Genomic DNA, 27,914 nt, shown 5'->3' with positions numbered 1-27,914 from the left:
ACACGGGAGATGCTCCACTCCCTTCAGCATCTTGGTGGCTGCGCTGGACTCTCTCCAGCAGTTCCCTGTCCTTCTGGAACTGAGGGGCCACAACTGGACACAATCCCACACCGAGCGCTCCCCACCCCTCCCCAAACCGCCACGTCCCCCCCTCGGCGCTGAAGACTGAGGAGGCCGAGCTGGTTCCAGGGACGGGTTTTACCGATGCAGCTACAGCACCGACCCGCGCGGGGCTGATCGACCCGCTCCCCCCGCCCCTCGGTGACGAACATCAGCCCTGGCCCGATGGGTTTGGGACCAGAGCGTCACACAGCACCGGGGGTGGGGGGGAGCAGCACCTGTCCCGCCCCGGCACCGCAAACCTGGTGGAAAATCTGAGTAAAGTTACAAAGAGGAGACAAAGAGCTTGGCACCCATGAGTAAACCAACAGGCTCTGCCCGGAGCCTGCGCTGGGTCACTTAGCTTTGCCCTTAATGGGGTAACAGGGAGACACAGCTGGGTCCTCCTGGACCCCCCAGAGCCAGGGGGCTGTTGTGATTCTGCTCAAACCCCCTGCCCCTGAGCTCACGGGAGGCGCCTCCACACAGGGGCTGAGAGCCCGAAAAACAAAAGACGGGATTTTCAGGGACCCCCGAGGTTTTGTGGGGGAACCCCCGAGGTTTTGTGGGAGCCCCCCCTCGGCGCGGGGACGGGCCCTGCCGGGGAGCTCCGACCTGCAGGATCACACAGCACAACCTGCTGCCTTCCCAAAGCCTGAAAGACAAAAAGCAACAAACCCCACAGAGCTGCTGCGAACCCAGGGGAGGAAAACAAAGGGAACAACAAGGGGAAGGAACTTTGCATCCCGGCACGACTGACGGACGGCGCTTGGACATCCAAAGCCCCCCAGCGGGGGGCTGCAGCAAAAATAACTCGAGTGAAGCTTTAAAAAGGCAGAAGGGCAGAGGGACGCTGGAGCTGAGCTGCCCGAGGAGCCTGGAAGGCGATGCTCGTTCTCTGCCGCCCTCCGCGCGGGACAAACCCCAAGAGGGACCAGAACAAAGTCCCTGAAGGGACGAGGCCACCGGTGTGACAGGAGCTCGGTCTCAAACGCTGCCCGCAGGTTTTGGCAGCTGCCAGACCCGAGCCCGTCGCTGCCGCGGGGCCCTCAGAGCGCGGGAAAAGTGCAGAGCTAATGCATAGTTATAAAGCCGATACTGAGAAACATCCCAGGGGTAATTAATCTCCTGAGAGCAATTAGTGAAGCGGTGCTGGTCCAGGTAAGCTCAGGCTCCAGCCACGGGGCCAGGCTGGGGTGGGGACAGGGGCATCGCCACCCCCGGGTTCCTCCCAGGAGCCCAGGAATGAAAATATCCCTTCCAAATAAAAGGCTTTTCCCCACCATCTGATTTTGGTCCAACAAAATTGTGCTTCAGGGAGCAGAAAAAGCACCACCAGCCACAGCTGTCTGCAGCCGTCTAGTGAAGATGCTTTGTCTCCTCGCTATCTACAGGAATATGCTTTAAAACCCGTTTCGTTTAGCCTTTCCCTCTCCAAATCACGCTCGCCCTGTAGCCGGCGTTGGCACAGGGCAGGAGCTGCTGCTCAGGGCGGCTGCAGAAGGGCCGATGGCTTCTGCCTGAACGATTTCTTTGGAAAAATCTCATGAAAACATCTTCCTTCCTGCTGCCCTTCCGATCTGCTCCGTTCTCAGGCAGTTCACACTGAACCTCCCGTTCCCAAAGGGAACTCCGTCGTGGTTCATCGTTCTGTGTGACCGGGAAGCTCGAAGCCAACAGGGACGGAGCTTTTCAGCAGCTCTGAGGAGGTGCTGGGAGACCAAAGGCCTGGAGCACCCTGGTTCTGCACTGGTGGGGCTGACGGGGGCTCTGGTCCCTCGTCCCCCGAGTTAACCCAGGTCTGAGCTCTCTGAGCGGCACCAAACCCCTCCCGCCCTCGTCCCCATTCCTAATTCCACTGTGCCAACCTCAGCACCTCCCTCAGACATCAAGAACCTGAATGACCATGAACCGCTCGCCCAGCGCAGCACCCGGGGTGCTGTGAGGGCTCCGGAGCTCAGGCCGCCGGTTTGAACCTCCTATTGTCACACTGTCAACAAAGGCCACCGTGAGGAGGTGGCACCCGAGCCCTGGGCAGCTCAGAGCTTCCCCCGCGCTGGATCCTGCGCCTTCGCCCGTGGGCACAGGCGCTCACCGCGATCGTTCGGTCCTAAGGGCGACACCGCTCCCCGCGATTCCACACAGGCCAGTCCTTCAGATCCGGGGTGTCCGGTGGCACTCGGTGCAGCTGTGACAAGAGTTTCAGCACAGAGTCTGAGCAGGAGGAGCTGGAAAACGACGAGGGCGAGCGGTGAACCGAGGCGTGTGCACTGAGAGCGTTTATAGATTCAAGTATTGTCGTGCCTGCAAGAATCTGCCTGAACTCAAACGGGCGGGTTACATAAACTGGTATCGCTTGAAACTTGGATTAAAGCACATCCTGAGCAAAGCCCCAGCTCTGGGACTGTCTGCGTCTCGACATCAGCGTCTGCCGTGAAGATGAGGAAGGGTTTCTGTAATCAAAATAGATCTCTGAAGTCTTTGGCCATCTCCGTGGGGCATTTGGGTGCCTCTGGTTTTAGGTCTGCAGGTACGGTTTTGCCCTTTGCAGTCCTTCCTTCAGGAACTGGAGGTAAGTTGCAGTGGAAGGGTCTTCAAAATTGCTTGAAAAACTAAAGATGCTGCTTTCAACATCTTCAGGCTTCATAGAAGTGATGTCCAGGAAGTAGTTGGCGTTGATATGGTGAACCTGGGGAAGAAAACAGATGAAGAGACCGTAAGGGCCAGAACAATTCCCCATCCGCTGCCTCGGCCTCTATTCGGGACACAGGTGACAAGATTCTAACAACTTTTAACGAATCTCTAAATTCAGCATCCGGGATTTAGGTTTGTGTTTTACACCCAGAGAAATGTGTGAAAACAAGGGGCTGTTTCATCCCCCACGCCCTCTGACCCTTCGCTGCTGTTGTTTTGTCTCTGAATTAAAACACATTTATTTCACATTTCTTGGTAGAGCTGCCGCAGCACCCTGGGAGCAGAGCACCCTGAGGGACCGCGGCCCCAAAATGGCTCTGGGAGCCGGGGGCGTGCGGGGGAGCGGCCACGCGTGTCACTATCTGCAGGGACACATTCTGCTGGGCGCCCAGCCCCCCGGGGTGAGGACGTACCACCGTGCCGTTGGGGAGGCAGATGATCATCTCCACGGGGAAGGTGTATTTCTCCAGGTGCAGGGCAGCCAGCTTGCTGTAGAACTCGTTCTCGTTGTTGCTCTGTAAGGAGACCCCAAAGAAACGCGTGTGAACACCCCAAAACCAGCAGAACGGCGCAGGAGCACATGAACACGGCAAGGAGCAAACAGCAGCTTTGCAGCGCGGTGGTTACTGGTTCCATTCTCACCATCTGCTTTACTGTTCCCCTTCAGTCTCCCCCTCACTTTTCAGCTGTAATTTCTCCCCAAACAATAAAATCCCCCCATCTCTGGCAGTTCCCAGCACACCCATCCCAGCTCTGCCAGAGCCTCCAGCTGACACTGCAGGACCAGACACGGGCTCCTAAGTGGGGAAAAGTGCAACCGGACGCTCAGGGTTCAGACGGCACTTGGCTGCTCCCTGGGTTATGGAGAAGTCAGTTTGCTGACGGCTCAAACGGCCTTGGGCAGAGCGACCTCACGGTGAAGCGCCTGGTTTAGCTGTTAGCGTTGGCACTACGACAGAGCGAAGGGGTCACGGTGCTGTTTTCTCAGCTGGTGTTCACTTGGCCCCTGCGACTGCCAGGACACAGAGGGATTTCGGTTCCACGAAATCCCCCTCTGGCACAGGTGTGAGCCCCCGCTCTCCGGCTGGAACCCCGTTCCAAGCACCTGTGACACTCACCTGCAGCTCCTCCAGCTCCTTCACCAGCGACCAGCTGCTCACAAAGCTCTCGTTCAGCAGGGCGAGGATGGGCGAACTTTCCAGGACGGTCTCCCGGAGAGTTCGCCCCGAACCTGGTGCAGGAGAGAGAAAGACAGACAGTGGTTTGCCCTGCTTCCTGAACTGACTGTTGTCACGTTTGATGCCACCAGCTCACAGGATCCCAGGATGTCAGGGGTTGAAGGGCCCTGGAAGGCTCACCCAGTGCAATCCCCCCATGGAGCAGGAACACCCAGCTGAGGTTCCACAGGAAGGTGTCCAGGCGGGTTTGAATGTCTGCAGAGAAGGAGACTCCACAACCTCCCTGGGCAGCCTGGGCCAGGCTCTGACACCCTCACCCCAAACAAGTTTCTTCTCATCTTTCAGTGGAACCTCCTGTGTTCCAGTTTGCACCCATTGCCCCTTGTCCTGTCACTGGTTGTCACCCAGAAGAGCCTGGCTCCATCCTCCTGACACTGCCCCTTTCCATATTGATCCCCATGAATGAGTCCCCCCTCAGTCTCCTCTTCTCCAGCTCCAGAGCCCCAGCTCCCTCAGCCTTTCCTCACACGGGAGATGCTCCACTCCCTTCAGCATCCTGGTGGCTGCGCTGGACTCTCTCCAGCAGTTCCCTGTCCTTCTGGAGCTGAGGGGCCACAACTGGACACAATATTCCAGGTGTAGCCACACCGGCCACATCGGTCCTCACCTCAGCAGGACTGGTCGTCCAGGGCGCCCCACAACAGGATGGAGTGCACCAGCTTCTTCTCCGCTTTCGCTCTCTCGAAAGCTTTTGTGAAGGGAAGATAGGAGACCTGGAGGGAGAGAGAAGGCGTGAGAAACAGGCATAACAGCGCGTCTCAAGCACGAGCAGGGCCTGAAGGAGCCAGACCCGCCACATCACACTGGTGACGCACAGAGCTGATTCTGCAGTAGCTCCTGCAGATTAAAGCTTGTGACAACCGTGGTGCAACCCCCGGGGACGTCTTCATCCCCTGGTGAGATTGTTGTGAGCTCCTCGCAGCACACGGGCTGTTAGAGGCACCTGCAGAGCCCCATCTTCACTCACTGCGGAGAGCATCTGCACAAGTGCGGGCAGGCTGCCTGCAAACGCACCGCGGCAGCCACGGAAATCTGGCCTGGAGATATTTACTACAAACCCTCACTGCAACAGCCTAAGAACTGGCTGTGAGGGACCCTGCACAGAGACTGATCCAACCGCTCAAAGGAAGGGAACTTTATTAACATCTTGGCAGCTCAAAGGGACATTTGTAAGCTCAGGCACAATGAGGCTGCATTGAAACGTGTCCCTTCGGCCAAGGAAGCAGTGACAGGCAGTGGCCATCTGCTCCACAGGCTACCGGCATGTTAAACAGTTTGGGTGACCCGATGCTATAAATCTGTGTCTCGCCGCGGGATGCAGAGGCACAGGCGGATTGTGTGTTTCCTGCTGATAAGGAAAGCTCGGTCCAAAGGTAGCTGAACGCTGCAAAAGTAACGCCAGAGGAAAAGCATTTGTGAGCAGCGCGATTACCCGCTTCGCTCAGAAATCGCGTCGGCAGCTGCTGATAAAGGAGGGAAAGATGAGCTGACATTTACAATGCAAGCCCGGGACACATGACATCCAGGCTTCGCTGCTGCCTGAGCTGTTGCGTGACCCCAAACGCTCTTTCGGTGACGCTGTACAGCTCATCTGGGAACGGGAATCCCATCAAACCACACACGCGGGGCTGGGAGACTCTCACACTGCTCTGGTCAGGTTGTGGCCTTTGGTTTCTGCTGGATGTCTTGGCTGGAGATGACCTGCCCTAAACAACGCGCCGTTCCTCACCTTCTTGAATGGATACATGGCCACCTCCAGCTTCCGCGCGGCCTCTTCCCAGGGGATTTCCTGCTGCCAGGTTATCTCTTCAAACACGAACTGAATGGGCTCCCCCGAGGGATCCCGGCTGTCGATCACATTCCCGTTCTCATCGTGGATCACAGAGGGGACTGAAGGCCCCGTCGACTCCAGCTCCATCTGCAGGAGAACAGGCTGAGAGTTGGACACTGCAGACATCCCGCTCCTGGTTCTTCTGTGCTCCAAAATAAGACTGTGCAGCTTCTAACAATGATACAGCTTGATCTACTGTCTCCTGGAGCTGCACGTTACCAGTTGCAGGTGTGTTTTATTGGGGAACACCAACTTCATTTCCTTCAGTTCTGGTCTGACTGTGCTCACTACATGGCAAATGCATGAGACCTGTTCCCACCACCCCAGCAGAGATTTCTGACATCAAATCCTCAACATGTTTTGGACCCGCAGGGCGCGTTAGGAGCTCTTGCTCAAACCACCAGCACAGCCCTTTCACAGCCCCTGGCTCCCACAAGAGGGTGCAAGAGGGAAAGCTGTTCAGGACCTTCCCTGTCCGTCCGCGTTCCGCTGCATCTGACATTATTTTCTAAGTCTCTTTTCCTGACTTTCGGCAATTAAAAAGAAACGCGGGTCTAGCTGAGGAGAGAATTGGACTGTTAAATTCAGGCATTCAAAATCCTGACTTATGTTTCCTGTCCTGAGAGCTGCGATTACCACAAAATAAAAATACAACCTCACGCAGCTTCTAAATGCAGCTGCGCTGTTGTTCACACAGCCCTGTGGGCTCAGGGCCTGCGTTCGGCCCCGAATCTTCCCCCACCGCCAACTTTTTAAAAATGGAAAAAGTCCCGGGACTCCAGGAACTTGTGATTCAACCCACACAGAGGGAGAAACAAATATATCCCAAGAAGTGGCAGTAGGGAGGCACGCTGCTGCAGGGGATGTGCATGGACAATATGCAGCCAGAGATTATCTTGTTATATCAAAGCGTTCGAGAGAAAGCTCTAACGGATGGGGATTACTGAGGTTACACAGCGTAAATCCCTGTGAGATGCTGCTGAGAGCGACTAGAGACCTGGGGCAGGTATCCGATGTCCACTTCCATGTTGCTGCTCTCGCTCGCCCCGTACAGCCACTCCATGTCCACGTTCAGAGACCTGCAAGGTGAACCCGCTATGGTCAGAAACCCCAAGGCTAAAGCTGTGCATGGAAACCCCGAACAAACGAGAACATCCAGCATTCCCTCACAGGGGCAGCACTGAAGCCTCTGGATCCTTGGAGACCAACCAGAAACACCGGATTCTTGCTGGATCGTGGCCCGGGCACCCACCCACCACTCTGGGCAAACACACTGACACCTCTGAGCTCTGTAAAACTAAGGGGGAAGTCTCTTTGCTCCCCTTCCCTTCCCTTCCCTTCCCTTCCCTTCCCTTCCCTTCCCTTCCCTTCCCTTCCCTTCCCTTCCCTTCCCTTCCCTTCCCTTCCCTTCCCTTCCACGTTCTGATCCTGCTTAACTTTTAAAAGTGGTTTTTTGGAAGCCAAAGGCTTTTATAAGGAGTTGCTGGCAGGGCCATAAGTGTCTGCTTGCTGTAACAAATGTGCTGACAGAGCTGTAGGGGCTGAGTCGCCAGGGTAATGTTAGAATAGCATTTTCACTCCAGCCGTCATGGGCAAAGAGATTTGAAGCTTCTCTCCCCTGAAACGCTTCCAGCGGTTTGCTGGAGAGCAGCAATGAGCCAGGGCAACGCTGCACACACAAAACCTTAACTGGTGAGACACAGAGCAAAACGTATGTTGAAGCAGGAGCATCGGGCTTTGCTGAACTGGCACTGGGGTTCCAGATGCCCCAAACCTGTTGATAAACAGCTATTCCTGAAAAATTGCATCAGAACCAGTTCAGGGAGCAAGTGTAGCTAGGGAATTGAGGACACGGTGACTGTGATGACCGCTGGCAGGGAAGGATGTGTGGGGGAAAGAGATAAGCGAACAGAACTGGCCTGCCCAAAGCTGAGGCTGCAGATCTGCCTTCCCTGCATGGGCCAGGATGCCCAGACACCGCAAGGGACAGGGCTGTCACCGCACCCGCATCCTCACATAAAAAAAGCCACCAGCGCAGCCCCACTCTTGCAAAGATCAGGATCGCAGAGCCCCTGCATTCCCTGGGCTTCATTTACAACAGCCCTCAGGTCTGTTCAGCACCAGGAAGGGAGAGAAGTGGCCGTACCTGTTGTTAGGGACGAAGAGCTTAAACTCTCGGACGTGGGAGGAATCCTTGGAGAGGATGATGTGACCTGTGAACTGGCCTGGGGAAAACCAGAACGGGAAGCGCGGCGGTTCGTTCAGCTGGAACTCAGCGTGGATTCTGCGATGAGAAAGGAGCCGTCAGCTGCAGTGCCGGGAGGAGAGAACGAATCCCGCATTGCAGATGACAGCAGGGAGAAGTCATCTCCAGGCACCACAAATTATGAAGCTAAATTGGGCCAGAGGTTCAGTTCAAAAAGCTTTTTGGGTCACACAATGAAAAGGGTAAAGGACTGGAGCAGATCCCCTGGGTCAGGATCATCTCCAACGTTGATGCCTTTTAGAACTGGGCGGTAAGTGTTCACCCAGGAAGGATGAATTAAATTATCACTCCTTGAAACATGGAAACAGACCAAGACCCCTTCAACCTCCTTTCCACTTGATCAGGCAAATGCAAACTGCGTAACACTCCCAAAAAAGAAGAGAACAATTCCCCAGACTCTCCCCGTTGGAAAAGCACTTCATCCCCTAATTAAACAAAAGCTAACCAATTTCTCGCTAATCAGACTGTCCTCTTTCAGCCAGGGATAGCGACGGAGAACGGCTGCTGCACTGTGCCTGGGCAACAGCCCCTGCCCCACCAGGGTCTTGGTGGCACTGGTGGCCTCTCAGTGTCACCAAAGTGTCACACACAGGCAAGAGCTGGCTGTGAACCACCCTCTCCCTTCAACGGCTTCGCCTCCCTCCCAGCCGGGACACATCTCACCCTGCTTGAGCACACAACTGGACGTGCAACGACACCCACACCCTCTGCCACAGGCTCACAGCAGCTTCTCTGCCCCCCGGGGACATGGAACAAAGTCACAAGTGTCCCCACGTCCCGATCCCGAACATCCCAAACCCGTGGCATTACCTGAAGGCGATGGTGTAGTAGAAGGTGCTGATGGCCTGGATACAGGCCACCGCGCCCTGCGGAGCAAAGCGCGTTTTGACGAAGGGGCGCGGGTGGAACATGCTCAAAAGCTTGTGGATTATGATCTAGGGAAAGGATTGGTAAGAGAGCAAAAATGAGAACGGTTCCTCCACTGCAGGTCAGCTGCAGCTCCAAAGTTCACCCTCCGCCGAGTCGGGAGGGAAGAGAACTGCTGTGACTTCCAAATCAGCTCAGAGACCTCCCTAGCCACAAAACAGGGAGATAAAGCAAGAGACTGCTTTTAAAAATAAATCCATCTTCCACACTTTTTATGCTATTCCCACTGCTTGCAAGTTTCCATCATCCCCGTCAGGTGAACGTGTCTGAGTATGGCAAACTGATCTACGCGGCTGCCTCCATCAATACTGCTTAAGACTGTGAAAGAGTGGATTTGGGATCAATAAACGCGCCAGGCTGGAAGGTGCATCAACTGTGCCATCACTAACGCCCACCCGGCACCCCGGGGAGGGCCACGGACACGCCGGCCTTCACAAACCACGGAGACGCAGCGTTTCGCTTGCCAATGAAACACTCACCTCTGGGCAGGACTTGGTAAAGACCAGCCTAAAAACCCAAATGCTTAACTGAAGCAAGATGAGGTTACTCAAATCAGATTCATCTGGCCATGACAGACACCCAGAGCTTTCACCTGCTCTTGCTTTTATCTCCAGCCTAGGAGTTGGTGCGCCTGGCTGTATGATACAGCCTTTTATCTCCAGTTTAGGAGACAATGCACCTGGTTGTATGATACAGCCTTTTATATCCAGTTTAGGAGACAATGCACCTGGTTGTATGATACAGCCTTTTTGCTCCCTTAGAAAGACCAGGGAGACAAAACGCAACAGCTTGTCTGCTCTAGGGACGTCTCTGACTCACCTGGGCTCCAGGGCAGAATGATTACACAAACTACCTCTCACATATATAGAAATTAAGATTCATATCTCACCTCTTTACCCTTGGGAGGCGGAGGGTAAAATCTGTTGTTGGAAAGATACCCAGTGAAGATGTTGAGTTCACTGGGAATTATCCACCAGGGATCCCCGAGCTCCAGTTTATTCTTTGGAGGGAGAAAGGCTTTGAACTGCGTGGCCAGCATGGCGCTCATCGGGGCTGCCGGGGCCGTCCAGTTCCGCAGCCCAGACAGAGCGACATGAGAAATCTGGAAGGAAAAGACAACATCAGAGCCTAGACCGGACTTTCAAACACACGGTAGCACTGATGGATGTCAGCATTCCCACCACCACCAAATAGCTCTGCAGCTTTTGATTATGTGAGTAATAGGAAAAGGGAGAGGGGGGAACAGACCACATAGCAGCACTGCTGGACGTGGCTGCAGCTGAGCCACCTCTAACGTTTGCTGCAGGTTTCACAGAAGTGTGTTAATGGGGGCACAGCGCTGCTGCGTGCGCTGGAAACAACGGGACGCTGCAGCAAGCGGCGAGTTTCCCCGTCCAAGCAAATCCCAGGGGGGTCCGGTGAGACCATCTCCCCCTCCTGACACGCCAGCGCTTATTCCAGCTGATGTTACCAACCGGTACGACGTGTTTATACCAGAATTTCTGGCCATACGCATCCTGCGTGATACCTACTCCCAAGAAACCATCCTTGCTCTTGGTCATTGTTTCCATGACCAACGGCTGGAATTTAGCCACAACGGACAACGTCTCCCCGCCTGGATCGGGCGTCTCCTCCTCTTCGAACTCTGAGACGGGAGCAACCCCTAGACAAAGGGAGAGGAATCTGAGCAGCTGTTTCTCCTCCCTCCCCTTTTAAGCAATTATGAAGTGATTACACATTTCTCCTGGCAAATCCAGGAGCAGCGGGAGTTTCCCAGCTGTCCCTCCATTGTGTGCAGAACTCGGGCCGGCCCCAGAGAGCGGCTTGGGCCGCACGAATTAAAGGGGAGCCCTTTTGTAGCGGCTGAGGGATCAGAACACGCTTCAGCCAACTCATTCCAGCACAAGCAAACAACTGTCTGTGTTCAACCCATACCATAAGCTGTCCTGTATATTATCATTACCACGCTTCTTCCTGCTTGGCACCAAGAGGCATTTGCTACGCGCTGATACGTCTCCAAACACGATGTCTTGCACTTGGTATCTGAGAGTGGTGGCTGCAGCCGCAGGATTGTGTGAATGAAGCGCTGAGCTCGCTAATAGTTTTGGCGTAGCCTGGGCTGAGCGGCGTTTGTTGCATTCGCCCGTCCCAAATCCCCTTTAAGCTCCACACAAAGTAACTGATGTGCTTTGCTAGTCCAGCAATGGGATCTTTCCTCGTGTGAAAACTCTCCTTTGTGAAAGGGATGTCTAGTGCTTAAGCTTTTTCAGAAACATGTGGAGCTTATCAGCCTCTTTGCATGTAAATAAGACGCAAAACAGCACCCACAAAATATAAAGACACGAATAAAAACTTTTGTGTGGCTTTTGCTCCATCTGCGCAGAGAGAGCTGTGCGAGGTGGATACCCACCCGTCAGCTTCTCAGCGATCGGCTTGAACTCTTCTGGACTGAGGTACAGATCGTTGTTGGTGTCCAGAGACGAGAAGAGAAACAGCCCCTCGCTTCCCAAGGACTTCAGGGCCAGCTCCTGGTTTGGGGAGAGGAAACAAGTGAGATTTCAACCCAACCTCTTGTAGAGATTCGCTCCGGCCCCTCTGGGCTTCGGAGTTAATTTGCATTCTTCCCAGCACACAAACACAGCCATCAAACGGAAAGATTAACGCCCCTTGGCAGGATTTTGTGCTATTTACAACATGGATCGGTGTCCAGGAACTGTTGGCATGAGCATATTAAAACCGCATCTGGTTGAGTGATTCAAACTGAATCATTTGCTCAGAGTCGGTCTCAAAGTCTTTTGTCAGAAAAAAATCCCAATGTTTTCCAGATAGTTGGTCCTAAACCTGCGGATATCACAGCACTGGAGATGGTGGGTTCTGTAATCAAGTGACAGCGAAACAAAGGCGGTCAAATATGTGATTATGCACGTTACAGAAACACAAAGGAAATGAGCTGAGCCCTTGTAACTGCAGAAAACAACTGAGCCACAAACCCCACGGTGTTCTCCAGAAACCTCTGCAAGATCCCGGCCGCCCTGTGCCTCAGTTTCTCCCTCTGCAAAGCCCACGGGGAGATCACGCAGTGGAAAACACACCCAAACGCAACCCCAGAAAGGCTCTGGATGCTTCCAGTAGTTTCCACTCGGCGCTGAAGGGAAAGGGAACAACTTGGAGGCAGAAGGAGAAGAGCTCCAAGAAGAAGAGAGACACAGAGCAAATCAGACAAGCCAGGTCCCCCGTGCCCCATCACCCGGGGCAGCTCCCTCTGCTGCTCCCGCAGAAGCCTAAAGCTGCGAGGATAAATACTCTGTGTTCTGCTGTTTAATCGTGTTTATTCTCCATTGCCTGCAGCACCGTTACCATCCCCAGAGCTCCTGAACTAGTTTATTTTCCATCTGTTGCCTGCCAGCCTGAAGCAGCACTAATGCCGCCTGGAAGGCTTCACTCCCATCAACTGCAGCAGCAAAAGCACTTCAGAGCCTTCCAGGGCGGCTTCAGGACGGAGAGAGACAGGAATAAAGATACTGGAGTGAAACCCGGAGATCTGGACGCAGATACGGCTGAGGAAAGGCCAAGAGGGGAGCGCGGAGGAACTACACAGCTAAAAAAAGGAACGGGCGAGATGGTTATTGACCTGCGCACAGGACAATCTGCTCCAGGCTGGCCGTGTTCCCGGGCCTAAAACTGCATTTATGGCTGAAAGGGAACTGGTTACACCCCACATGTGAAGAACGACTGTGGCTGTGCCTAAAGAGAGAACGCAAATGGGAACGCGAGTGCCTGGTGTTGGACGTTAGTCCTGGTGCGCTCAGTCAAAAGGGCCGATGAAAATGATGTTTAAAAGGCAAGAGAGATGTCAGGGCTTGGCCTTTTGCTTTCTGATAACATCCATGTGAAAGCAAGCTCCCCAGAGCTTGTGGGTTTTTTCCTTTCCAATCTGGGCTTATAAGAAATACAAAGTTCCCGTTTGTGGCAGAGGAGCAAGACTGAGCTTATTTTGGTCTCGTTTTGTAGGGGAGGAGAGTTGTGGTTTTCACAAAGAGTTTTCTTCTCCCACCTGCTTGTGGGTTGTTCAGCTAAATGAACATTCCCACGGAGAGAGGCAAGACATACGTTTTAAGCAAGACGAAGGCAAAATAAAGCCCTTGGGCCGCTGCCGGTTTGCCGTCCTCTCCCGCAAAGCCCAGCGAAGACAAACCCTCCAGCTTGGGGCAGGTCCCGAACCTTCTGCCCCCGCCAGAATTCTTTAATTCACTGCTTTGAGCCATTTTTTCCCTTTCTGCAACGCAAAAAGAGACAAAGAGAAGAGGCATCCTTGAAAAACACTCCTGTTTTTGCTATAGAAATATTGAGAAGCCTTTTCCGCAAACCTTTGGAGGTGTTCAGGGATGCCCGTGAAGTGAAGGGCCAGGAGAGAACAAGGTTTAACAGACCCGTTCTGAGCAGGCATTGATTACACAGGCACAGGTTACAACCAAAACCAACGTAAATCAGCCCAATTTAAAACAACAAAACACAACAAAAGCCCTGAGAAAAAACCCTTTCCCGCTTTCCAGCTCACATTCTCCACTCTTCGGTCAAGGCACACCAGACTTTAATTTCTACTCTGAAAATGCAACAAACCTGAAAATAAAGCCTCAGCCCCATGGCCACCTCAACTCCAGTGGCCACCAATGCCTGGCGGTCACCTCAGTCTGGCCACAGCCACCTCAGCTCCACTGGCCACCTGTGTGTGTCTCCTCAGCCCAACAGCGGCCACCTCAAAGCCAGTGGCCACCTCAACCACCAGTGGCCACCAAAAGCAGGGAGTCACCTCAACCCTGGTGGCCACTGCTGCCTGGCGGTCACCTCAGTCTGGCCACAGTCACCTCAGGCCCAGTAGCCATCAATACCTGGTGCTGCCCTTAGGCCGGCAGAGGCCACCTCAAAGGCTGTGGCCACCTACGTGTGGTGGTCTCCTGAGCCCTGCAGTAGCCACCTCAGCCACCCTTTTGAGGTCCCTTCCAATCCCAAACATACTGTGTGATACTGTGTGATACTGTGATACTGAAACCCAGTGGTGAACTCAAAGCCTGTGGCCACCACTGTGTGATGGTCCCCTCAGCCCAGCAGCAGCCACCTCAAACCCAATGGCCACCAACAGCTGGCAGTCCCCTCAGCCCACCAACAGCCCCCTCAACCCCAGTAGCCACCAACACCTGGTGCTCCCCTTAGCCTGGCGGTGGCCACCTCAAAGCTTGTGGCCACCAATGTGCAATGGTCCCCTCAGCCCAGCAGCAGCCGCCTCAACCCACGGCCACCTCAGCCACAATGGCCACCAACACCTGGTGGTCACAGAATCCCAGAGTGTCAGGTTGAAGGGCCCTGGAAAGCTCATCCAGTGCAATCCCCCCATGGAGCAGGAACACCCAGCTGAGGTTCCACAGGAAGGGGTCCAGGCGGGTTTGAATGTCTGCAGAGAAGGAGACTCCACAACCTCCCTGGGCAGCCTGGGCCAGGCTCTGACACCCTCACCCCCAACAAGTTGCTTCTCATATTTAAGTGGAACCTCCTGTGTTCCAGTTTGCACCCATTGCCCCTTGTCCTGTCACTGGGTGTCACCCAGAAGAGCCTGGCTCCATCCTCCTGACACTGCCCCTTTCCATATTGGTCCCCATGAATGAGTCGCCCCTCAGTCTCCTCTTCTCCAGCTCCAGAGCCCCAGCTCCCTCAGCCTTTCCTCACACGGGAGATGCTCCACTCCCTTCAGCATGTTTGTTGCCCTGCGCTGGACTCCCTCCAGCAGTCCCCTGATCCATGGCGGTCCCCTTTGGCGGTCCCCACCCCTCCCCGGTGATCACCTCAGCTCCCTCAGCCGGCCACCGCCCCGACCCCCGAGCGGCGCGAACCCGCCATTTCCTCCCTCCCTCCCTCCCTCCGAGCGGGGCAGCGCGGCCTCAGAACCTCCCCCCCGCTCCTCCTCCTCTCCCCGCGGCCCTTCCCCGTTACCTGCTGCCGGGCCGCCTCGCCATCCCGGTAATACTTGACGGCGACCAGCGCTGCCAGCGCGGCCACGGCCAGAGCCAAGCGCGGAGGGGCCGCGCCGGGCCCCGCCATGAGCCGCCGGGTTCCGCGCCGCCGGTTCAGCGCCGCCGCTCCGCCATGGCCGCGCCGGCCGGGGGAGGCGTCAGGCGGGCAGCGCCGGCGAGGAGGGGCCGGGGCCGGGGCCGGGGCCGGGGCTGGGGCCGGGGCGAGGCCTCCCCGGGGGCCCGGAGCGGGGAGAGGGGTCGGTCGGGGCGCCTCCCCTCGTACGGCCACTCTCCCCCTCCCGGCCCCGCAGGAACCTCCATGCGAGGAAGGAAAGCCTTTTTGCCCTTAAATTTGTAGGAAACAGTTATTTTGCAAATAGGCCCAGGCGAGATCTCTCAGCAAAGCGTATTTTAATAACAGCACACACAACAGGGCAAAAAGCCCCTGATTATATCCCCCAAACCCCGGCCGTGATTTCCCTCCCGTTCCCTGTTGGTTGGTCCTGCAGGGTTTACAGACCCCGACCTGCCCCAGTTTACATTCAACACCCTGTCAATGTGGATTCCTGGTACTTTGGCTACATTTCCCCCTAAATTAACATGTATATCAGTCTATATACAGATATCTGTATATATTCCGGGAAGAGAGTGCGTTTTACATTAAGGATTCATAGTCCGGTGTCTCCTGGTCCTTCCCTCTGCTGGGCTCAGGCTCAGGTCCTCAGTCATATAAAACCAACAGTTCTTCGTTAAACGTTCCTTACACATTTATCCGCTGCAGGGACTCTTAGAGGGGATTAATCACCCGCCTCTTCAGCAATCTCATCGCTGTGATTGTTTTAATTATCGATGGGAGAGCGGCGTGTCCCCCTCCATTAGTTCCCAAAGTGGCCTTTGGTCCTCAATCCAGGCAGAAAGAGCCGCGTCCTGCTCCTCCATTTGGTTTCAACTCCCCAAAATGGCTATTTTTTAAAAACCCCAGATACGAGCAGTCTCGCTAGCAGTGATTTCAGCAGGTTTAAGCAACAGGATCGCAGGGGTGGGAATGATGACCTCCTACCACCACATCACGATGCCCGAATTTCAATTCACGGCTGCCGTCACCCCGGTTTTGAGCGTTTTATTTTAAATATTCCACAATCCTTTACCACACCCCGAACTTCACGCTCCCCGGGTTCTCATGCCCTTCGGATTTTCTATGTGGTTGTCACATCGCTCCTCGGCAGTGGCTCAGCCAAGAGATGTATCTATTTATTCATTTTAATCTTTCCTCGTAAACCAGCGTCCCGCGCCCCTCAGTCCCGCGCGCCCGCTGAGCCCCGGCCGCTGGGGAAGGTTTGGTGCCATTTGCTGCTGCAGGGCGCGCAGCGCAGGGTTCGATCTCCGGGAGGGCAGCAGGAAGCGTTCGCGTTTAATCCTTTGAAGCTTTTGCCGTTTCCTAAGCCTGCCTGATCATTTTTGTTTTAGGTTTAAAGAGCGTTTTGGTTGCCCAGCCATTAAGAGAGCAGTAGCAGCTGCGTGGAGGAAGGAGGAAGAGTGATCCTGGGCTTTGAGCAATTCCCAGGACAAGATAGAAAAATCACACCATGCATTTTCTTGCAGTTACAGCAAGGAAGGACTCAGGCGTGAAGGGAGGTACAGACTTCTCCCAGGGGCTTGGGCACTGTTCCTCTCGCTGCCATCGATCCCCATGTAGCCCTTGGTGTTCGTCTTGCAGTGATGGTGGTGACAAGCCGGAGAACACAGCAACGGAATAAATACCGGCGTATTTGTAACCAGTTACACCTGCACGGCCAAGGGAGGGAGGAGAAGGTTCCTTCTGCCTGCTCCGCCATAAAAGAACGTTCACGAAACTCGCCGCGCTCCACCTCCCCATCCGTCAAAGAACCGGAGCGTGGGCCGTGGGGAGGAGATGGAAGGAACTGAATTAACAGAGCGTTGAAACCACGTCTGGGAGCAGAGACAAGTGTGAAGGAGTTAAGCGCTCGAGCACTTGAAGCAGATGTGCTTTAAAACTTCCCAGACTCATTAGGTTGGGCAGCGAGGTGTGGAGAGCTTTTGCTCACCTCAAATAACCCAGCAAGCGCGGTTAGAGCGCCAAATGTAACAGGGTGAGATAGCTTTGAAACAGGATTAATGTACACGGGTGTCTGACAAGCGAGCGAGAGCAAGAGGTGATATGAGATGACAAAGCCTGCAGACACCAAGATGGAGAGGGAGACCTGACAGGGTGGCTTACGGAGCCAAAAGAAACCGTTTAGAGAGAAGCAGAGCGGCTCATTTTACAGCTGAACCATTTCCAGCATCATCAGCGGCCACATAAAGATGACAAACGGATTAATTATTTGATAGGAAAAAGAAATGAAAGACAAAAGGTGAAATAATTCAAGGTATCTGCTGGGAACTAAACCTCCCCAAAGGAGGGGAAAACCAACAACTCCTGGCTCTGCGCTGCCGGTTCTCGAGGTTACGGATTACAGCGCTCGGGACGAACGTTAAATATCCAGACAGATGCTGTGCGGCTCACCCGGGCGCACGTGTATCAAAGGAAACCCTCGTGATAACAACAAGGAAAATTTACACCAAAAAATCTCACCTAGCAGGAAAAACTATCCCAGATTTCCCCTTTGCCACCAGGGAGGCTGAAAATAAGAAAAATAGGGAGAAATTGGTAGCAGGGACGAAAAGCTCGGAGCGGTGCTTTCTGCAGCAGAGGATGGGTTTTCCGTATGTTGAGTACACGCAGTAACTCCATGTTCCAGGGCAGGAGGTTGTAAGAGACCCTGTCCTTGTTTAAATTGATGGCCCCGTTTCCACAGCCTGAAATCTTGGTCTGTTTCAAAGCCGGAGTGATCGCGGCGTAATGGAAGGTGGTGTTAAAATCTGAGCTCTGTGCACAAATGGAGAAAGCACCTGGAGACAGGAACCCCTGAGGAAGCAAGTCCTGTCCAGACTGAGGCCCAAACCCATTAATCCTCAGGAAAACAGCCAGGAACACGGCGTGTCCGCGTCTGGTTTCACGTGGGGCTTTGCAAAGGGGGCAAGAAACCCAGCGGTGTGCTCACTGCACAGGAGGGACGTGCATCCTGCGCCGTCACCAAGCGTCACAGCCACGGACAACACACAGTTCACCTGCAAAAAGAATGGCCAGCAAAGGCTGAGCAGCAAATGCCATTTGATGGAGACATTTCGAAGCAGAACAGCAGCAAGAGACAACGGCCACCGAATTCGCCTGGGTTTGCGTTCCTAACTCAACAACAGCCTTTCTTATTCTGTAGGAAACAGTTGAACCCGGTGGGTCGTGCAGTTCTGACCCTCGCTAAACAAAACCATTTACAGCGCAGGGGTTTTATTGGGAGAATTCCTGAGCGCGCACGGTACCTGTTTGAGGCTCCACGGGGAACGAAGCCAAAGACCCGAACGTGACGAGCAGTAAGTGCTGGAACTCTGGAAGTGCGAGCGCTGGGAGCCAGCACGCGATGCACCACATCTGAAACCATCGGATAAATGGATCAGATCAAAACGTATGTGGAAAAACACTACGACTGCCAGGCTTTTAGATTCAATAACCAATTCCGCTGAAAGCCTTCCAAGGGAATTTAATATCGCCGTAAAAAATGAAGTGTGGGTTACGAAAAGATGCATTTGTTTTCTGGATAGTTTTGTCTTATCTCCTTGTCTGGTCAGGTGGCAACAGTCGCACGTTCTACAAGTGATGGTTATTGGTCTTCATCTCTACCACTAACACAACTTTCTTCTATCAGAACTTAATTCACAGGAAATTCCTTCCAATATATAATAGGGCCACATGTTCTGATGGTGTAAGTTAACACAGACACGTTCTGATAGTGCAAATTAACACAGTAATCACAGCCTCTGGATTTGAATGTAACAGGGGAAATGGGAAATAACCGAGGCTGGTCACATTTCCTGGTGAGGTGACTCAAAGAGAAGTCCCACATGCCTGAGACTGGAAGGCAGGAAAGCAGCTCGGACACACACCTTCCATTAGGCATTTAAACCCAAACCTCTGGTGCAAACATAGCACCCCATCTATTTATGTACTCAAGAGTATGAAAACAAAGGGGTTCCCGTCTGGACAAGTGGAAGAAATCTCACTGAGCAGGGACTACAGGGGTGGGAGAAGAGGAAAGATGGAATCCCAGAGCTCCCTGAGCGAGGGCTCCGCTTGAGCAGCAGCCACAGCTCCGGGTGTGCAGAGGAGCGAGGAGAGAGCAGAACATTTCGAGACGCCAACAGGACAAACGTTTGTTACCTGCATTGCCGCAGGACACAGAAATCCCAGCGGTGGATCAGGGCCAGGCCTTGGAACAGAGCTGGGCCTTGGAACAAAGCTGCGCTCCTGCTAAAGACACGCACGCTTAACGAGTGATTAATGCCATGGCCTCGGGGACTGGCTCGTGGGTATCCGAGCGCAGCTGGAGTTGCAGTATTTGCAGAGCTGCGGTCTGCAGGAATGGAGATTTTCAAGCACAGCTGTTTGCAAGAAGAAGCTTTCATCCAGAGCGGTGCTGAGCTCCACAAGACCAACTTATAATGAGCTTTACATTGTACATTACAGTGTCATTTACATTACACCGGGCAACTAAACTCCTCCCAGTTTGTGGTGCAGCCACTGACCTGCAGGAAGGCGGCAGCTCCCTCTAGAAGTGTATGTGACTTTACTAATAACCCTTCTTGCCCACTTGTCTGGAAGAGAAAACAAGAGCAGAGCTTTAATGTAACACCAAGGATCTATTTCTAAAGAAACTAGAACCATGCTATTTATTTGGGGGGTTTACATTTTGCCAGGCAAAGTGTTTTGAGTTCCTGGAAGAGCAGAACATTGTTATTTATGGAACTCCCTTAATCCGTTATAAAAATCTTCCGAGCTAAACCAGCTTCCCGGTACCCAAATCTCTGGGATAACACAGCTCACTCCCGAGGTGTTTATTTCCCAATAACCGTTCCTCCAGGCCAAGCTTACCAGCCAGTATCTTTATCCCCAGGATAACACTAAGTCCCCAGCTGGCAACCTTATTTCTCTTGGGGAATTACAAAGGCATGAATTCAGAAATACATGTATTTTTTTTTGTTTTCACAACTTGCTCAAAGCAGCTTTATCTGCCCAAGTTGCTGAATGAATGCCACGGAGGCACCCCGAGGTTCGTTTAAGAGGCAACAGGGCCCAAACCAACCTTTGTTAAACCGGTGAGAAACAGGGTTTAGCACTCCAAAAGTGACTTGAATACAGGTTTGGATATCAGTTGAGGAAAATTATTAAGGGGCAGCAACTGATACAACAGGAGGTCCACAGAGTGCATGCACCTGGCTTCACCAAAACGATGCCGGAGCCGTCCCTGAGTCCGGGAAGAGTCCACGCTTGCCTGAACATGGTGTGGGGTTATTGTAAAGGGATACACGTGCTCATATTGAGTACAGAAAGTGTACACTTGCAATCCTGCAAGGGTACATTTATAATACACTCGCAATCCTGCGAGGAGAGATACACGTGCAAACGTGCACAGAATATTACACGTGCTTATGTGGAAGCACGGGAGGAAAATACACCCACGATTATGCGAGGATTAATTTATACACGTGCTTGTATTGATCATGGAAAGTATGTGTGCAAATGTGCACAGAAAGTAGATACACTCACAGTCCTGCGAGGGTAAATTTCACTCCCACCCGTGGCGGCAAGGCAAGCGGAGTCTCCATCCCGGGGGGGCAGTGGCTCCTGGCGGCAGCGGCTCAGCTTGTAACTCCAAGAGATCCGCACAAGAGGCGGCGTCTCAAGGAGAATCCCGTTTTTATAGGCTGATCAGATCTGACTGTGGGCATTCCAGAAGCTTCTCTGCACCCCCACCCTGGCTGTGGGTGCCCCTGAAGCTTCCAAAATCCCCCATGCTGACCGCGGGTGCCCAGCGGCTCCCTGGCACCTCTGCGCTCCCTTCTCTCTGTTAACAGCCCTGGCCAGGGGCTCTAGGGCCAAACAAAAGAAGCTGTCAGCCTCAAGCAGCAGAGAGAGAGGGAGATGTGTCTACTCCTTCCATACCGAAGGAGAGAATGAACCAATTATCAAGAGGATGTCACAAGAACGAACACAAAGTTCCATCACAAAGAGGAAAAGGGAGAAAGGATCCTGATCCCAGATCCAGCCCAGCAAAATCCATGGAGTGGGTACTCACGACTGCCAGGCCTTCGGTGTTTTATTTTTCTTCTGTTATTTCCTTCCAGAAACAATGTATACTGAAGAGCAAACTTGGCTGCAGATTATTTATCTTTTTGCTAGAAAAATAAGACGTTTAGTAGAATTCCTGCTAACCCGTATCAGATGGTGAACATACAATTGAAGGGAGCTGGCGCAGATGGGAATTGCTGTCCATACACTGGCTAGATTACGCTGGAAATCAAGATCTATTGTGAAATAGTCTCGAAATCAACCAGTATTGTCACCTACTTATTCCAAGCGTGATGTAACAGGTCTGTGACAGATGGCTTTAAAGAGGATCAACCCAAACATGCTTTTTATTTTACAAGACTTTTATTCTGTTTCACAGATTTGACTATTACAGCAGTGAAATTATTACAAGTGACTCATAACATTTAGTTCCAAATCAAAGTAGAAAAACACAAAAGCCGTAAAGGAAAGTTAAATGGGATGTGACGCGTGTTTTAAGAGCACAGAAAAAGTATATAAAAATACATCAGGATCCAGAATTCGTTGCAGACGGGTTGGATTTAGTTACAATTTTGACCCCGCAGAGTGGTTGAGGGTGGCGGGAACCTCTGGAGATCATCTGGTCCAACCCCACAGCTCAAGCGGAGCCAGTGGCCCAGGACTGGGCCTGGGTGGCTTTTGAATCTGTATCTCCAAGGATGGAGACTCCACAGCCTCCCTGGGCAGCCCGTGCCAGTGCAGCTCACCCTCACCCTGTTCATTAGAAAGGTGATAAATCCAAGAGTATAAAAAAGGCAAAAATGAAACAGAAAAACAAAAGGAGGATGTGTGTGTGTGTGTGTGTGTAAAGTCTATTTTATGGCAAACTTCCAGTCCTTTGGCCACTATAAAGCAAAGTCAGTGGATTTCATATAAATTCTCTGTATAAAGGAATGTCTATGAACTGTGTACAATATGGCCCAGAATAATCATCTCATTATCAGGCTAATAAAGCTCCTCACAGAGGAAAAGAAGGTGCTTATGTCACGGTTTCATCTCCTCAATATAATACTGTCCGGAATTGGACTAGTGCCCCAAAAATAGCATTTTAGGAACAATGTGAATTCCTTTAATGGAAAGGAAATGCAGGAAAGCCGCCGATGCTGCAGCAGCAGGCGCTGGGCAGCGGCCTCACTGCTGCACACTTGCTTTAAAGTTCGTGTGGTTGATTGGCAGGGGATGAGCCTCTGTGTTGAACACCCAGTCGTCCAGGGACAGCACGTCATCTTCACAGAACAGAAGATAGAGGTACCTGGAGCGTGGGCGAGAGGGTGGACACAAAGGGAGATTAAAGACACTCAAGTGGGGCTCCAAGCATGCACAAGCAAGCGTGGGATGGGGATGTGGCTCAGCCACCTCACAAATATCAGATTGTGCTGCTAACGAAGGGAGATCTGCGAATTCAGGCCATAGTCAATGTGTCCTGTGTGCGCAGGGCATGAACCTGGCAGAGGAGAGAGCTGTCTCTGAAACCATGGGAGCTAAATCCAGCAGAGCTCAGCAGTTGGAGCCTCCCACTTAGAGCAGCTCTAGATCACAGAATCCCAGAATGTCAGGGATTGAAGGGCCCTGGAAAGCTCATCCAGTGCAATCCCCCCATGGAGCAGGAACACCCAGCTGAGGTTCCACAGGAAGGGGTCCAGGCGGGTTTGAATGTCTGCAGAGAAGGAGACTCCACACCTCCCTGGGCAGCCTGGGCCAGGCTCTGACACCCTCACCCCCAACAAGTTTCTTCTCAAATTTAAGAGGAACCTCCTGTGTTCCAGTTTGCACCCATTGCCCCTTGTCCTGTCACTGGTTGTCACCCAGAAGAGCCTGGCTCCATCCTCCTGACACTGCCCCTTTCCATATTGATCCCCAGGAATGAGTCCCCCCTCAGTCTCCTCTTGTCCAGCTCCAGAGCCCCAGCTCCCTCAGCCTTTCCTCACACGGGAGATGCTCCACTCCCTTCAGCATCTTGGTGGCTGCGCTGGACTCTCTCCAGCAGTTCCCTGTCCTTCTGGAGCTGAGGGGCCACAACTGGACACAATATTCCAGGTGTGGTCTCCCCAGGGCAGAGCAGAGGGGCAGGAGAACCTCTCTCAACCCAGATTGCAGAAAAGAGTCTTAAAAGACTTTAAAAATCCAGCACATGAGCAGAAACCTCAAGAATGCCAAAGACAGCAGTGGTTCCACAGCAGACCACCAAAGCTTTGCATCACTCGTAGCCTTGTCCAGTTTCCCCCCCACAGGATAAGAATCCCCGTTATTATTAGAGACTTATTAAGCAGACAGGAGTGTTGGTGCTGTGGGAATTACGCTGCTCTGAAAGGCCCCTGTGATACCAGACTTACTTCAGAGTCTCTGCGAGGAAAAAACTCTGTTGCATGTTGTCATGGGTTGGGGTTGTGGTGTAAACATCTCGGATGCCAGAAAAACCAGCTTCTACTCTACAGTGTTTTTCCAGGGCCTGAGAAAAGAGAAGAAATCTCAGTAACACGGAAATAACTCATTAATCATCATCAATTGCATTACAAGTCAGGTTTACAAATCAAATTCCAGGTTTATAGCAGCCTCTGTCTCTCACTGAAGAGCGTGGTGATTACTCCAGAAATAAAGCTAGTTCTAATGAAATAGCAAGAGAAGCACAAACCGCCTAAGTTAGTTGATTAATTGACCTTGACGTTGCACACACAGCAAAACCAGATCTCAAGCGGCACCTCTAGCTGCTTGCAGAGCCTCTTTTCCCGGGCAGGAGACAAATGACGGGTTTGATACTGGGAGGGCAGCAGCCAACGGGCGACTGCATGAGCTGAGAAGAGCTGAGGGTTTGTGGCTGGGAGGTGTTTGTGGCAAGAAGACAAAGGGCAAAGGCAGGTTGGCTGATTTACCCTGGCCAACTACAAACTGGTGGTTCTGGGCTGTCTAGATGTTTCAAATAAAGGCTGCCTCCTTTTTGCAGAGGGCTGTTTGTGAGCAGCAGTTTCAGTGTCTGCAACACTCACCTCCGCAAGCCTCCCCTCTTTTGATTGACCGATTGATTTTAGTGTAGCCCAAAAGGGACAAGAAAACATCCACAACGATCAACACAGACACCACACTGAATTGAGCTATTTTGTGTATTCCTGCCTCCTTGCTCACGTGTCTTAGCGTCTAGCACAATTTAAATAATTTCTGCCTTTTTTATTGACTGAAGGAAAGATTTTTCTAAGAATCCGATAGCCTGTGAGAGTTGTAACTGGGAGTGTTCCAGCCATACCTTCACAACCTCCCAGCCCCACTGCCTGTACTTGGGATCGTGTGTCAGCCGCCACATGTACATGTAGCTTTCTACCACTTCTGGGCGTAGGATGTAGTAGCGCTCGCTGAGTCTGGTTGCCATGGCTTCAGTTCCAGCATCAAACCGAAAGGCTTCGGGGCCAAGTTTGGTATCTAGACAAAATCAGGTGGAGAAGAAAGTAAGTTAAGAGACGACCCATGTATTTTTCTGCTGCTCAGGCTGCTGATATTTAACTAAGGATTGCATGAGGTCAGATGAGCAGATCGGGATCAGATCAACCTCGCAGCTGGTGTCACGATCAGGGCAGCTCCACGGAGCTGTGCCCACGGTGTGGTACCTCTGGGTACTATCTAGGTGGGGATAAAGCGTTTCTGAGGGTGGATACAACTGATAAAACACAGACTTGGAGCAGATTTGAGTGCGGAGAGGGCAGGTTACAAATCTCCCTCACGTCCTGGCACTTGTGCTGGTATTTGCTCCTAGGAATTGCGCTGCGAGCAGTTTGTCACTGAAGACAAACTCAGAACCCAGCTGAGAAAGAACAGAGAGGCAGATCCTGTCCTAAAGCCTCAAAGGGAAATTCAAAGGACAATCCAGCCAACTGTGCCATTGCAGAGATCCCGATACATGGCTCCCAGGCAGGGGGCTTGTTCCACAATTATCAGTCCACCCGACTGAGCCATTTTGCCAACACTGCAGCAGGGAGGCTGCAAGAAGCGGTACCTGGGACCTGCAATTGTGTCTCCTGCCTTTCCTTCTGCTCCACCAGCAGCCTCTTTGGAAAGGAGACCTCAGGATGATGGGGAAGGGTTCTCATGCACAGGGATGCAGATGCTGCTGAAGCACAAAATACCCGCCACAAACCTCTGCCATGCAAAAGCTGACTCTCTCGAGGCTGTGGGCTACCCCGTACTAACATGTTCTAGGCAGCCCACAGGTTTCACAGAATGTCAGGGGTTGAAGGGCCCTGGAAAGCTCATCCAGTGCAATCCCCCCATGGAGCAGGAACACCCAGCTGAGGTTCCACAGGAAGGTGTCCAGGCGGGTTTGAATGTCTGCAGAGAAGGAGACTCCACAACCTCCCTGGGCCAGGCTCTGACACCCTCACCCCAAACAAGTTTCTTCTCATATTCAAGTGGAACCTCCTGTGTTCCAATTTGCACCCATTGCCCCTTGTCCTGTCACTGGTTGCCACCGAGAAGAGCCTGGCTCCATCCTCCTGACACTCACCCTTTAGATATCTGTAAACATTAATGAGTCCCCCCTCAGTCTCCTCTTCTCCAGCTCCAGAGCCCCAGCTCCCTCAGCCTTTCCTCACATGGGAGATGCTCCACTCTCTTCAGCATCTTGGTGGCTGTGCTGGACTCTCTCCAGCAGTTCCCTGTCCTTCTGGAACTGAGGGGCCACAACTGGACACAAGATTCCAGGTGTGGTCTCCCCAGGGCAGAGCAGAGGGGCAGGAGAACCTCTCTGACCTACTGACCACCCCCTTCTAGCCCACCCCAGGTCTACCTGAGCGTTCGTAAGACTCGTGACAAGTGTTCGTTATTTCTGCAGCCAGATCCACGTAATGTTGCTTCCTCTCTTCCCTGGCGTGCTCAGCTCCCAGTGCGATCATGCCCCCGGAGAAACAAGCCAAGTGGCCCATTTTGTGGTCCAAGATGCCGCCCCTCCATTCGGCAATGTAGGTCAATCCTCCAGCTGACTTTTTGACCAAATGCTTTTCTATCGCCTAAAGGGACGAAAATCAGCGTTTTGAGACACTTAGTGGGCAGTAAGTACAACTCACTTGCTAAGTATTTCAGTGCACAGGAGCGAATGCCAAGGAATCCCAAAGATCTAAGACATTTTTGCCTGGAACATTCTGATGAACATGTTCCCCATAAAAAATACAGAGCAGCAGCCTGCTCCTTACCTCCAGTGCATCGTCGTACATCTTTTTAGCTTCAGAGTCTTTCTTGTCTGACATCAGCCAGGATTTGATGAGATATTCATAAAAGCTGTCCCCAAGGCCCCCAATGGAGACATGGTCTGTGGTGGGAAAGCCAGAAAAGAACTCCAGGTTCATGACATAGTTGCTTTACAAAGAGCAAACAACAATGTCCTATTTAATGCCCTTGTTCTCTCTCCTCCCTCTGCAGTTTCCCGGGGAGAGCTTGCAGCATTTCTTTTTCAAAAAGGAAGAAGGCGGAAAGTGCAATCAGAAGCAAAACGTTCTGTCATTTTCCAAAGCATTAGTATCCCTTACCAAAACCATTCCGAGCTCTTATTTTGCAAGAGTTATTTACCCTGCAACTTGAAGATGCTTCCTGTTTATGAAGCAATCATCACAAATCCCGGCCTCACAAATCAAAAGCGGGTATCGACAGATCTTTACCTACACGAGGCCTGTGGGTGCTGCCTCCCTGTCTCGGGAAGGGAGAACACGGTGGATCGCACAGAACCGCCAGCAAGGGGCTGCTGGAGCGACCCTGGTCCTGCCATTTGTATTCCTGGCTCATGGTGGGACTCTGCGCCCTGGGGAGCGCTGGGGTTGTCGGCGTCTTCAAATGATAAAGTCAGCTACAAGGATGTGCGCTGAATATTTTCCTCTGCAGAAATGGGCTTTTCAAGGCTATCTGTTCGGAGTACACAACGCTCTGACCTTACCGGAGAGGAGGATGCTGAAGAATTGCACTGTGAAATGGGCATGACAGCTGCAGGTTTCTGCCTGGAGGGAACTGCGGGATGGATTTATAGCTTTTAACTCTACCACGGGGGGAAAAGCAGCATTAAAGAAACCAAGTACTCCCTGTTTTAAAAGAGCAAGACAAATTACCTACCACGGACTGAACCATCCCTGTTAATTAAGTGTCCACCTCGGTGTCTGCACGCGTCCTCATTTTCAATGTAAGCAGATATATCGGGGGTTTGGAGTGAGCTGTTCGGATTGTTGTTTTCCCTTTCACTGTACATACATAAAATCCTGAGGCTTATTCTAAATGCTAAATCCTACCAACAGAAGAGATCAACGGCCACGCATTTTCCTGACCCAGAGAGTAAATATCCGTGCTACAGCGTGTCCGATGATCCATGGAATAATCCATAGCAAAACAATGAGATTAGACGCATGAATTCAGAAAAATGAACATAAAGAAGAGGACAGACTATTTGCAAACAGCGTCTGCACAGCCTGTCTTTAAAGAGAAGCTCTGTGATCCTAAGTGTGTCATTCATAAAATCACCAAAGCAGGAGCTCTGGTACATAATTGCTTTCCATATGGCATCAGCTTTGCCAGCACTTGCCTCCTAGGCACTCTGCATAAACAAATCTCTCGTTTCAGCGGGGGACCGCGCTTTAATTTTCTAAAGGTAAAAAACCGCCCTCGGAGG

The 27,914-nt window shown here is 52.5% G+C and overlaps 2 protein-coding genes across 3 annotated transcripts in view; both read right to left on the bottom strand.

The window, feature by feature from the left end:
- Positions 1 to 180: 180 nt before the first annotated feature.
- On the bottom strand, positions 181 to 15,198 carry SELENON (selenoprotein N). Its single transcript, XM_065857168.2, has 12 exons — positions 15,041 to 15,198; positions 11,466 to 11,583; positions 10,588 to 10,718; positions 9,945 to 10,157; positions 8,939 to 9,063; positions 8,009 to 8,146; positions 6,860 to 6,941; positions 5,761 to 5,949; positions 4,639 to 4,744; positions 3,912 to 4,024; positions 3,207 to 3,308; positions 181 to 2,788 (listed from the first exon to the last, which is right to left on the bottom strand). The coding sequence occupies exons 1-12, from the start codon at positions 15,146 to 15,148 to the stop codon at positions 2,618 to 2,620; spliced, it is 1,596 nt and encodes a 531-aa protein (XP_065713240.1). The 5' UTR covers positions 15,149 to 15,198; the 3' UTR covers positions 181 to 2,617.
- A 6,390-nt stretch (positions 15,199 to 21,588) lies between these two features.
- The window catches only part of MAN1C1 (mannosidase alpha class 1C member 1), a 63,288-nt gene continuing 56,962 nt past the window's right edge, over positions 21,589 to 27,914 (bottom strand). For both annotated transcript variants that reach the window (XM_065857184.2, XM_071799200.1), the window contains 5 exons: positions 26,458 to 26,573; positions 26,055 to 26,274; positions 24,522 to 24,694; positions 23,617 to 23,732; positions 21,589 to 22,535 (listed from right to left, as the gene is read on the bottom strand). In XM_065857184.2, the coding sequence (XP_065713256.1) occupies positions 22,415 to 22,535; positions 23,617 to 23,732; positions 24,522 to 24,694; positions 26,055 to 26,274; positions 26,458 to 26,573 (746 nt within the window). In that variant the 3' untranslated portion in view covers positions 21,589 to 22,414. The remainder of the gene's footprint in view (positions 22,536 to 23,616; positions 23,733 to 24,521; positions 24,695 to 26,054; positions 26,275 to 26,457; positions 26,574 to 27,914) is intronic.

This window comes from Patagioenas fasciata, chromosome 25 (assembly GCF_037038585.1).
Source record: "Patagioenas fasciata isolate bPatFas1 chromosome 25, bPatFas1.hap1, whole genome shotgun sequence".
Taxonomy (NCBI): Eukaryota; Metazoa; Chordata; class Aves; order Columbiformes; family Columbidae; genus Patagioenas; species Patagioenas fasciata.
Note: the sequence above shows the minus strand (reverse complement) of the source record. Positions and strands in the feature narration are given on the sequence as shown.